Raw genomic sequence first — 13,035 nt, 5'->3', positions numbered from 1 at the left:
TTCCAAACGAGAACCCCTCAAAAAGAAAAAAAAAAAAAAAATCACCCCAGCCTGATACCTGCACCCATTAGTACAACCATTAAAAGAAACGGTGTGGATAATAACCATCCTTCCTTAGACTGAAATCTCTTCATGAGCTCAACATTCTCCAGTTAAAAACATATTAAAAAAAAAACAAACAAACAAAAAAAAAAAACCCTAGGCCACTTCAGACTGCTGGAAAATGTTTTAATGGGTTAATGCAGGCATTCTTGCAGACAACAACTTCATCTTTTTGTTTTTTTCTTTTTTTTGCTTCCAACATTTCAACATCTCAACATGACGCTGAATGATGAGTAATATCATGTAAAAATGATGCTACTCGTAATTTACAAAATCCTCTGAAGTGTCTGTCACGCCACAACATACAAGACGGACCGAATAAAAAATGACAACCCCTCATTCAAACACAGAACAACATTGCCAGTAGAAGTGATGCTCAGCATCCTACAGATATCCAAGCATGTTAGAGGAAGATTTTGCACATACTCAATTAATTTTATTCTGCACAAATATGTCAGATAATTGCAGAAAAAAAATGGTTAAAACAAAATTGGTACTTGGACACTTTCTTTTGACAATAACATGACCATGCATTAGTCTCTCCACTTTTAGTTAACCACAATATATTGAGAATATATAATATTTGCATGTTGGCAATACTAAAGAAACAAATTCTCAAAATTGAATCTATAACAGTTCACAGACGTATGATCTGGAAAAAGTCATTCAAATGGGAGACTGAGTAAATATGTCCATATACTTCCAATGTTTTAATATATTAGGGCCAAAGTACAGACACTTTTGTCTTACATGTTTCACAAGGATCGACACTGTCTTCATAATGGCAGATCACTATTTCCCCCCACAAATACGCAATAGGACACACTTTCTTGTACATTGGTCTTTTGAAGATGGTTCAACTGTCATTTACATAGAAATGGTGCCATCAATATGGGGCATACACATCTTTTAAAAAGTGTAAAGAACTGACCTTGCACTGAAAGTGTTCATGCTTTTTAATGTCTAGTCACAAAACGGGCTAAACATTACAAATATATAATATTTCCCATTTAGTTAAACCTTTGTTACGTTCCTATAGAACTCCATATCAAAATGACTATTCATGGGAACTAGTGCAACCTGGAGGAGGCCTGGTCTTTGTGACAAGGCAGGCACAGAGTAAAATAGACAAAGTACTCCAGAGCAGCTCCAGAGCAATGGCAGATATATTAAGGCCATTTTGAAAATTACAGGAAAAATAAAACTGTAGCAGAGAGCTTGACTTGCTACCCAGTCTGAACAGAATTCAGTTCGGGCAGCAAAGCAAGCAAGCAACACCGAGTGAACCAATTTTTTTTTCCTCCCCCCAGTCAATTGATGTCAGTCTTCCACGTGCCAGCCTCCCCCACATCCCTGGCCAGAAAGCCCCACTCTTCTTTATTCAAGTGTGTTCAGTTTTGGTGGAAATAAAGAGTGGTATCCTTGCTAGTCCTTCTTTTTTGTAAACCCATGCTTCACACCTCCAGTAAAGTCCTGGGACACAGTCGGGCAGTCAAGACTGTTTTAGGCGCTTCCTGGGAAGACCGAAGGGTGGGCACTGTGCTGAAGCCAGGGCACGAAAGGCTTCGGCTACCAAGTGAGGATGGGACTGGATCATTGACTTCCAGCCTGCAGTCTCCATTATATCTGTAGCATGACTGTAAGCACATGCAAAAATGAAGTCAGATACTCAGACATGATAATCTGCACATTAAAAACCAATAAACATAAATGAGATTGTAATGACAAAGCAAATAAGTGGGATTTGATTTGTGAGTTGTATGCTAAACTTGAAAAAGGGCCATTAGTGCTTTCCGCACACATGCATAAACTAAAATTAATAGAGCGGTGGAATGCGTCGCGCTGTGAATACAACAGAGAGAAATAAGCTTAATATTTCAAGGTGTCCTGTAACACTGCACTACATCATCTGGAAGAGAAGTAAGAAAAAAAAATCTTCCCACGGCAACCACCTGCATTCTTTTTAAAATTCTACAAATATTCCATTTCCAGGGTTTATCCAGGAATGAGTCTATTAATAACTTGGATACAAAGATATGGAGCTTCAAACTGAAAAGGCAAATAGCACTCTGTCTACCTGGGCTAAAACAATGAATTCTAATGCATCTGGTTGGGGAAAGAGATAAGAGTGTGGTATTAATCTTGTGTCACATATATCAGCTAATTACATACTTGCTATTCCAGTTCTTTCCATCTTTACAGCCCAGCTGTCTCAGGACACTGCACCTATGGCAAGGAGATAAAAAGGTAAGCATTCAGGGCTGGTAAACAGAAATGGCAGCAGGAATTTATCACTGGAGTTTTTTTTTTCTTTTTTGCGATACTTGCCTGTTGATAAAATCTATGGCTTGTGCTTTGAGCTGCTCGGCACTGTGCAAGTCAGCCAGGATGAGGGTGTCGGCCACATTCTCCACTGAAAGGCTGTTGCACAAGGCCTCTTCACACATAACCTTTAAACGCTCAAGAGCATACTGGGGTGGAGGTGATGGAACGAGGGGGGGAACACAGAGAGCAGCGATTATAGTCTACACGTTAAATAAATGCCGGTGACTTACGGTTTTATCACAGTTAGTGCAAATGCACATTAAGGCTACGGATGCAATCATTTACTGGAATGGATGACTCAGCAATCCTAATAGAAATGGAGAAAAAATGACGAGGATCCAAAATGCTGAAGCAGAAGGCTCTCTAATAAGCATTTTAAAGAAAACTAAAAGCACTACCTTGCAGTTCTATGCCTCTGTCGACCAGTAGAGTTGCAGTTTACATCCAGTTTAAACTTATGAGTTATGTAAGGGAGAATGAAGAAATTTGTGTTGTGTTTACAGTACAAGTGTGCAAAAACTCTATGTCCTCATACTTGGAGATGCTTTACCATTAGAGGTGATTACAATAAAGGAACCATTAAACATGTTGAGAACGGATGTTTACGGGAATGACAGAAAGCTCACTCAGTACAGTTTTGATTCTTCTAACAGTTTATCCTTTTCCAGCTACACAATAACAGCCCTAGACGAAAATATTAGACAAATCAGTCTCAACACAGAAGAGAAACCACATCACCATATCAGCAACCTTAGTTAAATCAGCCCTTTAAAGTTTGAAAAGCTGCCTACAAGTATGTGTTTGGAAGCACACACTGTGGATGAGCACATCCCCCCCCATAAATACATAAAGGTAAAAAATACAGACTACGACGGCTAACAGCTACATAATTACAGAACTGACCGCATTAGCCCTTAAGCCTCATTGACTTACATATAGTGTTGCATATTCCATTCACTGAACAGCTGGAGGCTTCAAACGCTCACAAGGTACACTACTGTCCATGACAATACTGCATACAATTACCATTTCAGCTTTACAGTTTCACTCTTTAAGTTACTAGTGAGTTAGTAACTGAATACAATACAAAGCAAGACCATAAGACTATAAGGTTAATTTTCTACTTTTACAAGAGAAACTGGCAGTAGATGTCTGGTCAAATAAAAGCATAATCTCACTGGGCACTTACTTTATCTGCAGCTGCCAGCAAATTGTCTGCCATTTTCTCCAAATTTGGCGCTTTGCCTGTATAGATGAAGCCCATCATTTCCTTAAAGACATCAGGATCCACATCACTGATGTCAACACGGTTCTGCAAATTTAGACAGCTTTCTTTAGTGCACAGAACCTAGTATGTATATATACACAAAAGCAATAACAGTACTGAAAGGATTTGCTGAGGATGTGACAATTAAAGTTTTACTCCTACCTTTTTACTCTCCTCCATTTCATGTTCAAACATAGCATTAAAAACTGGTGACCTCGCTGCAAAAAAAAAAAAAAAAAAGCATAAAAATATATATTAAAAAATATACACTTTTGACATTTACCAATGACTCGTCAACAATATTGAGCACATTAGCAAAGCAAATAAAAATGTCTTAATTCATCCAGGCATATAAGCATCAATGTCACATAAGGAAACAGCACATAAATTACTAAGATCTTAGAAGACAGATGTAAAAAGTCCACAAATATCTATACTATTAAAATAAAATGCTGCAAAATTTATATTGCTGCCACTTTGTTAGCACTTCCTCTTTGAGCACTGAGGCTTCCACCATGTCTAATGAAGATGAACTAGGGAGCAGAGCCAGCCTCTCAATCTCCTGAATCTTACAGTCATCTGGGTCAAGCAGGGCCAAGCAGGGGTAGTGGTGTGGATTAGCACCCACTGCAGAAGTAGGCCGCTACAAATCAAGCCATGAACACAGACTGCTCGTAGTCTTTCGAGGTACTTATAGCTCTCCACAGAAGCTGTTCAGAGGCGGCACAGATGTGTCTGTCTTGGCCCATTTTGAGGGCTTTTCTCTGAGTTGTTACAAACTTAAGTTGTGGAGGCCAGGGAGGTCTTACCTGCAAGGATGGATTTGTGGGCTTTGAACTCCTGCCCTCCCACATAGAGGCTGCAGTCTGTGAAGCGTGAACACTCCCACAGGTTCCCGAGGTCATCAGACAGCTGACACTCTGGTACCTTCAGCATGTTCATGTTAGACTGGCCTGAAATGTTAACAGAATCCTGGACAACACTAACCTGTATAGCAGAGAGAAAAAAAAAACAAAAAACAAACAAACTAAAGCTGTTGTATCAAGTCAAAACATGCTAACAAATCCAGCAGCAAATATGTAGCAAACATTTAGCAGCCAATATGTGTTTGATTTCTTTCTTTTTTAGTGTGTATTATCCAGACTAGGGAACCTACAATTAGGATGGCAAAATGCTTGAAAACATACAACCACTTAAATCCAAAATTAATTAACTTTGCTGACATCCCTAATTGATGGGAAGAGACAGTTTGTCTTTAATTTGAATGCAATTTATTTATCAAAGTGGCAATTTCTCTGAAACTGTTTAATCCTTCTGGAAACGCCGGCTGGCAAATTGTAATCCTAGCAATACTAACTCAATTGCACGTACATGAAAATTCACTGCCACCTCACTTAACTTGTCCCTTGAAAGAAGATTTCAGTAGATGTTCATTCTTCTTGACACACCAAATTCAATTATTTCAGAAAACAAGATCCAACACAAATGATGTGTGATGGGGGAAGCATTTCTTTTGCCAACAGTTCAATGTCATTTGAAGCAAATCCTAACAATAAGTTGCACCACAGCATGCACTCAGGTGTAATGTGGTCATGTCAAGAGCTCTAATCCATTAAAAGGTCGCAACATGGGTGTAATTAAGTTCATATAAGAGTGGTCTAATGTTGAAGACTTCATTTAAAATTTAACATAACAAATGAATACTTTATAAAGCCATATATAACACAACAACTGGTACAAAAAAAAAAAGAAAAAAAAAAAAAAGAGAAGACAACCAGGTTCTTTCCACTAGCCAAATGTTAGTGGAAAGAACCCAATATGAATTTAATCGCTTACAATTTTTACAATCGATAGAACTTTTGACTGCAATCGAGTAGAGAAATTGTGGTTCATGTCATTTGTAATGTTGCTAAATATAATGACCAAAAAAGACAAAATGGTAGCACTTTAATTTGAAGAATAAAAGGAAAGATTACCTCACAGAACAGGGTGAGCTTGTCATCTGGTAAAAGTCCATTGGCTTCATCAAGGAGGAAATCTCTCCGTATAAATTTTTTGAAGCCCCAGTCTTTGCCTTGGACAAATCTATATGCTCTTTGGCTTTCTGCAACCAAGAGGAAAAAAAAACAAAATTGCAGTCTTGTTATAGCTTTTACAAGTAGGGAATGAAAAGGAACCCAAAAAACACTCAAAATCCTGCACTCACCCATTGCTTTTGTCTCCTCTCGTTTAGCATTCAACAAAGAAAATTTGAACTTTGCTCTGACTTCACTTTTTGGACAGCTAACAAGAAGTAAATACAATGACAAATAATCTTTGCTTTCATCATCAAGTCCCTTTGGATTGACTCGCAGACACCTGCCAAGCGAACAGATAACACTGCACGTCAGTTATCATACAAACTTAAAACAGTACTGCGACGCGCCCTTAGGCGCAATTTTCATGTTTCTGAGCAGCTGTGTGTAATTATCACCTATGTGCAGAGTTCACATACTGAAAACAAATATACTTTTTATTGACATTCTGGTTTGTTCTAGAAAATTCTAGGAACTCAATCAGGCAAAAAATTTGATATAAATAGTAAAAAGCTAAACCATGTTTACATTTCCAAAACTCTAAAAGCTATTCAACACATCAGTGATTTTCATGGCCACAGAAACTAAAGGGAAGAAGAAAAAACAACAAACATCTAGCAGCAGTAAAAGGTTTATCTTGAGTACTAACCATTTCATTTTGTCATTAGGGCCAGAAGAGAAAGTTGAGCTCTTCAACACTTCTCCCATTTCCTCTCTGCAAAAGCTAAAGTTGTTTATGGTCCACATGTAGGAAAACTTCACAACTTTGACCTTGAACAAGAATAAGACACATACAGACCCATCAGACCCCTAATGTGAAACTTAACATACTCCCACAGTAAATTCTGATCACTTGGAAAGTGTCACTATGGGGAGAGAGAAAAAAAACATCCCAAAAGATGTAAAATTGTAACATTAATGAAGACCAAATTCAATTTAGCTCCTGTTGTATGGTGTAATCTTTTGTATGCTGGATTACTGTTGATATTTAACAGCTGTGCCACCCCCGACCTCAGTAATAATATTCTTAGGAGAATAAAATACAGGAAAATATGATTTTAAAACTAACATTAAAAAAAAATCTGCATTTAAAGTGGCAACCAAGAAGCTTTCATTTTTCTAATGCCTGTAGGGTCACTGCCTATTTATAATGAGATAACCTGATAATGATTTACTCTGCAATTTGCTTATTAAAGTACCAAAATATTTATATGCATGTTTATAATATTAGAAATACTGTGTCTCTGACAACATACTTGGGAGTAAAACGCTGTATTAAGTTACCCCAAATGTAAAATAAGCCGTTCTTACTGCTACAGCTTCACACTGTGTGCAAGAGATGAATTGACTTTTATTATCAAATGCAAAAAGTGGGTGTAGCCAGTTAGATGAGGAGCTGCAGGTGTCAGGCTACAGCCCTGCTATTCAGACTCAGCTATGTGCAGCATTTAGGAAGGGGGGGGGGGGGGGGGGGGAATCAATATTTTTCTTTATTGCCCCCAGAATTTGGTGACCTGTAGTATTATATTTACCTTTATTTTTCATTACTACCAGTAATTACATGTGTATGAGATTGCCACTTTAAATACAATTATATAAAAAATAAAAATAGTTCTATCATTAATAGGTGCAGAAAAGAACAAAAAGAGTACTGTTGTGACCATACCTGTGTGTAACACCAGCTCTCTGCCACAGGTCCACTTGACATCTCCCCAGGAGGAGGAGGAGTGGGAACCCGTGACATCGCTGGCTCTGTGGTACCACTCACTTGCGTCCTTAAAGCACTAACATTACAAGAAAACAATAAACAACGAGTATTTCTCGAGAATTAAACAGCATAAAGTTTAGCTTTCATGAATCAGCCTGGAAACACATTTGAAACATGAGTAAACAAAATGAAAATGAAACCATCCTCATGTACAGTTAACTGTATTCTCTGTACTTTTCCTTTATGTAAAAAGTACCATAACTTGACAGCCAGTCGCCAGTCACCCTAAAAGCACATCTCCAAAGTTTGAGTAAAGCTATAGTCAGCGTGATTTATTACAAATATGATTACAGCAAGAAAAAAAAGAAAAGCTTCAATGAAAACCGCCAATATTACATAACTAAATAAATCAAAAGGTTATCTTTCAGCAGTTGTGGCTGGCAAAAAAAGGGTCAAAACAATGTTGGCTGTTCAAAACAGGAATTGAAGCAGGATTTATAGTTCGTCCGAACTGTATGTCTAATGTTTGGACACCTACAAGACATGCCTCTCCACAAATTTCTGAAAAAAATAAAATAAAATTTTAAAAAAAAATCAAGTGCTCCATACTATTTTTATAACAATGGCAAGATACAAATGCCATTTTTATTTCACTTATTCAGTGCATGTTTATGACAGCAATATACCAAAACCTACATATAACTGCTCATATTTATCAGAGCTGGATCACACAGTTTTATTTTTATTTTTCTCCTAACGTAAGATCATTTAAGTTCATATTTTCTTGCAGTAAGTTCAAAAGTCTCTAAAGCCCTGTGATCCTTATCACACTTTCTTGGAGTAAATTTCTATTAAAAATGATGAAACTGGTCATGTTTTTAGACAATTGGCAAACATCCCTAGCATTAATCATCTTTTGTACCTCCCTCCTACCATGTGCTACATAAAAAAATTAAGTAAAATTTCTTTAATTTCCAATATTTAATTTGAGCCCAAAAGTGTTCCAATTCTGAGACAATATCCAGTGTCAAAGGGCAAGCTGATGTCGCCATTTCCATGTTTTATAATACATTATACTAATAATGTAAACTTAATCTTAAATGCATAAATGTTTTACCTAAAAATGTTCTTGTACTCCTCTGTGTGTGTTATGACTTTGCTTAACCATAGCACACGATCATACATTATGTAGTTTTATCACCTAAAGAAAACATTTCGTTAAATAAAAACCAGCGGTCAGTGAATTTGCTGTAGACACAGTATGACTGAAACTGTTTTGGATTATTGTAGACTCCGATGAGACTTCTTTCTATGTCTCTATAAAAATATATCGTGATATGATTGCTATATCAATGCTATACATTTACACTCCCTACTCTGTTACTTTGGTACCTAAAAAATGGAGCTACTTCCACAATTTCCAAATAAGAACAGAACTTTTAAAAATTTCCAAGAAAACTGTTCCTGCTACAGGTGGAAATAGCAAACATATTTTACCTTCTGAGATAAAAAAATAAATAAATAAATAAATAAATAAATAAAAACACACTGCAAGTACAACCAGGCTAAGAAGGACGAGACAGCAGGCGCTGACGATTTCCGACTCAAAAGAAAACAAATGACTCCACCAAGCATCACAGGAAGACTTTCTGCTTGCGCTCCATATGACAGCAAGGGCAAACGGTGGATGGAAATCACTGACGCGCTTACATGGTGGAACCATGTAATAAAGAAATAAATAAAAGCTGGACCCAAGATGCAACATCCTAGGTGGAAGATTTTCTCCTTTATTCTGTACAGTATTGTACAGCTATGAGTTTATGTCACTGTAGTTATTGTTAAAATTTTCAGGAAAAACACTACCGAACAACTTGTTTGCTTACAGCTAAATCATACTGTCACTACTATTGCACTATAAACGCTGCATTGTTTTAAATTAGGAAGTATGTCATCAGTGACAGTAGCTCACTGGAAAAGCAGAATGGAAAATGCTCATCATTTACTTGCACTTATAAATGCTGCTGCCTGCAAGCATCATTTAAACATCTTTCAGTATTTTTTTACCTTCTCTGTAATGTCAGAATTATCGCTATGGCAAATTTCCTAGAAATATTGTGATATAATTTGCAAGCTATAGCGCTCACTCATGCTAATGTGTATGTGCGGTTTCCAGTATAAAGCCTTGTATCAGTGCTTTGAGTAGTCAAACTGAATCTACACAATCAAGTCTGCACACATCTGAGCCTAGTGCCCTAAAGAGCAAGAACCAACTCCTTATAATCACCTCTTGAATGGTTGAAATGTACACAGATGGATGTTTTTAGGTTATCACTGGATCCTTCATGACCTTATCCTGATGTTACATACTAGAAAAAAAAAGGAAACAAATATTAGGCCTTGAATATAGAGCTGTTCAACCTATCTAGTAGTAACTGCAGAGCCCCCATGCTACAGAAGCATCTAGAAATGAAGAAAATGCTCATAACAAACCCGTCACATTTATCCCCCCCAAAAAGTCAAATTGAACCACAGGAAAGTGATTGCTTAAATAAATAAATAAAAATCAGTCGTGAATGCCACGTTATTAAAAACTGAGTGCAGCACTCACGACAACATACTGGTTATCCGGATGAGTAATTTAGGTTTGTAGTATTTTGCTAAACGTTAACGATAATTTAGGACAATTTATCGCTCGCCACATCCTTTAGGTGGCTGCTCGGCTGATAGGTCCGTGTGTTAAACTTAAGATTCACCTGCAACTTTCTTTGGCCAACACATTAGCTGGAGTTGTGCTACCTCGCCTGTAACACAACACAGATGATGCTATGCGGACTAACATTCAACTAGCTGGATTGCATTAGCTAAAAGTTACACCGCAGGAGTTGTATTGAGCCTCACAACTTACATTACCCAATACGGTTTTCCAGATGTAAACAAGTGTGACTAACAGTAAGTTAGTATGAAAAACATTAAAAAAATAAATAGCAAATAAAGCAACAGCTCAATGTTAGCTAAAGTATCAATACAAATTTCCAGACCATCATTTACGCCGCTTCACCATATGTCGTCATTTAACAACAAACTTACTCAAATAAGAACAGTAATAAAAGGGGAAGCATCATATTTTAGATATTTATCGATTTTATGTTCAATATGTATGTAGCTAACCTTTTCATTAGCAAGCTTAACTTCACTTTAGCAGACCGCAAATACGGCGAATAGTCATCAGCTAGCACACAACATGTTAGCAATAAATCTGTTCGCATGTTTCCCAGCACACTTAGATCAGTTGTATTACTTCTCATCTGCGACACAAAATAACTAAAGATACCTCAAGTTGATTCCGTGCCGTGTTGTTTAGACCCCGCATTAGCCGGCGTGAAACAAAAGGGCCTTCGCTGAGACAGGATGCTACCTAACGAAGCGCTTTGGTTCAGCCTGCTGGTGGGAAAACAACATCGGCTAACTAGCGGCTAGCTAGCTAATCTCTACACTGGCTGCTGGCAAAAAAGTTTAAAAAGACGTGGTGACTGCGTACCTCTCAATTTCATACTCCCACATATATCGAATAACGCATAAAGCTTTGTATTACACCTGCTCCTTTCACGGTCCGTCACTTTGAACTCTTTTTCATTCAGTCTCTTTACAAGGTTTCTTTGTCTAATTTATATCTCTGCTAGCTTACATTTGTCTAGCTGGCTGGGGTAGCTTGAATGGCTAGAAAATATAGCTACTGCGCAGGCGCGAAATTTGGATAATGTCCACAGACTGATCATGTCTTCCTCCATCTCAACTATAATAATACTAATAATAATACTACTACTACTGCTAATAATAATAATAATAATAATGTTCCCCTTTCAGCTAAACTTTGATCTTAAAAACTGAAAATAGCAGTGGTTACTCTGGAGACTAGATAGACCTATTGATTAGGCTATTCAGGCAATAGGATTACAAACATACACAAATACACACACACATAAGTGTGAATCTTTGCCATTTTGAGACACTGGATAGTATAGTACCTCATCAGCATCCACGTGGACTTATAATACTTATTTTAGATCAAGTAACTTGTAAGTTCCATGTTTGTAATTGGGTTCTTGAGACCTGGATTACAAGTGTGTGTGCCTGTAAAACCCTATTAGCCAGCAAGTGTTGTTTAAATTTTTTTTTACATATGAATCAATTGACTTGACTTGGTAACTTTGGGAAAGGATTGTGCACTCATATATTTATACATTTACCTACAGGTTCTCACATCTTTTTAGGGTTATTTCATTTTTGCTGGTGAGAATATACACATTGCCTTACAACAAAATTAAGTACATTGCAGTACAAATAAATGAGTAGTTTAAACTTAAACACCCCCCCCCCCCTCTCTCTCTCTTTTCCCCTTTAAAAGCACCTCTGTGACTCTGTGTTGGAAAGTTTCTTCTTAGCTTTAGATCTCATGAGATCCAGTCTGAAGAAGCTAAGAAGAAACTTAGCTGATATTTTAACTTGCATTGATAACACCAGCTCTTAATGAGATTGCTATCACTATTCAATCAGCACTGTAGTGGTCCTTCCCAGGTGGTAATGGTCCTGACCAAGAGCAATACAAGAAGTATGGCCCTGCAAGTAATATGGTTTCTCTTATACCCCCAAGCTACTATTCTAATGATGTGTCAGCTAAAGTTCAGCAGCATAATGCTCAGCCAGCAGTGTTGGGAAGGTTACTTTTAAAATGTATTCCACTACAGATTACATGCGCCAAAATGTATTGTTTTGTAACGTATTCCGTTACGTTACTCAATGAAAGTAATGTATTCTGAATACTTTGGATTACTTAATATATTATCATGCTTTTTACAACTACATAAATGTACTATTGCTGTGTGATTACTGTTACTGAAGGTCTGCGGCTCCGAACCGTAGTAAAGGGACCTCTGGCTAATATGTCCGGTTTGTAGCTGAAAACTAGCTTTACTTTGTTGTCTGGGTCAACTTTGCTAGCAGTTGAAAGGCTGCTCCAACGGAGCTTATTGTTTTAGAGGAAAACACGAACACAGTGTACAGTCGAGTATTAATAGCTTACTTACAACTGGGCCTGTCAGGCACTCTTTTTGGCTGCAGTGGTTATTATTATATTTACATGCTTCCAGCTCCTGTTTCTGCAGGGTGACAACTCCCTCCTCGCGCTCACGGACACATGGTAAATGACCGATTGTTCAGTCGGACGTCACTAGCCGTGTCTGGACCTAAACTCCGCTGCAGGTCCATATATCAAACCATCACTATGGCATTACTGAGAGTTGAAAAACTGTCTAAGTCTTTCATCTTTAATAAAATGATCAGCGTTCTGCTCTACCAGGTGTAACAATTGAGTTTAACATCCAGGCATCCATGAAAACGGAATTTATGACATTTAATGGAGTTAGAAGTTAGCAGGGAGTTAGCTCGCTAGCTTCTATCTAAATACAATATAGCATGTCCTGACTAGAGATGGCACGATACCACTTTTTTATGTCCGATACCGATATCATAAATTTGGATATCTGCCGATACCGATATGA

The 13,035-nt window shown here is 37.5% G+C and overlaps 1 protein-coding gene across 2 annotated transcripts; it reads right to left on the bottom strand.

The window, feature by feature from the left end:
* Positions 1 to 211: 211 nt before the first annotated feature.
* Positions 212 to 11,205, bottom strand: spopla (speckle type BTB/POZ protein like a). Of its 2 annotated transcripts, none has more exons than XM_026145195.2 (12): positions 10,809 to 11,205; positions 9,762 to 9,843; positions 7,436 to 7,553; positions 6,419 to 6,540; positions 5,901 to 6,052; positions 5,671 to 5,798; positions 4,504 to 4,681; positions 3,857 to 3,912; positions 3,617 to 3,739; positions 2,431 to 2,573; positions 2,275 to 2,328; positions 212 to 1,739 (listed from the first exon to the last, which is right to left on the bottom strand). In XM_026145195.2, the coding sequence occupies exons 3-12, from the start codon at positions 7,511 to 7,513 to the stop codon at positions 1,595 to 1,597; spliced, it is 1,179 nt and encodes a 392-aa protein (XP_026000980.1). In that variant the 5' UTR covers positions 7,514 to 7,553; positions 9,762 to 9,843; positions 10,809 to 11,205; the 3' UTR covers positions 212 to 1,594. The 2 variants fall into 2 exon arrangements, with proteins under 2 accessions (XP_026000980.1, XP_026000979.1); XM_026145194.2 differs by having other exon boundaries at positions 11,016 to 11,198.
* Positions 11,206 to 13,035: the final 1,830 nt, after the last annotated feature.

Source organism: Astatotilapia calliptera, chromosome 16, assembly GCF_964374335.1.
Source record: "Astatotilapia calliptera chromosome 16, fAstCal68.1, whole genome shotgun sequence".
NCBI classification, from domain to species: domain Eukaryota; kingdom Metazoa; phylum Chordata; class Actinopteri; order Cichliformes; family Cichlidae; genus Astatotilapia; species Astatotilapia calliptera.
The sequence above is the reverse complement of the archived record's forward strand: the minus strand, read 5'-3'. Positions and strand labels throughout refer to the sequence as shown.

Coding starts and splice junctions, on each gene's coding strand:
- spopla (XM_026145195.2), bottom strand. CDS start 7,513: ATGTCACGGGTTCCCACTCCTCCTCCTCCTGGGGAGATGTCAAGTGGA. Junction 2,329..2,430: donor GCCATAGATTTTATCAACAG/GCAAGTATCGCA, acceptor TCCTTGCCATAG/GTGCAGTGTCCTGAGACAGC. Junction 1,740..2,274: donor GGAAAGAACTGGAATAGCAA/GTATGTAATTAG, acceptor ATGTGCTTACAG/TCATGCTACAGATATAATGG.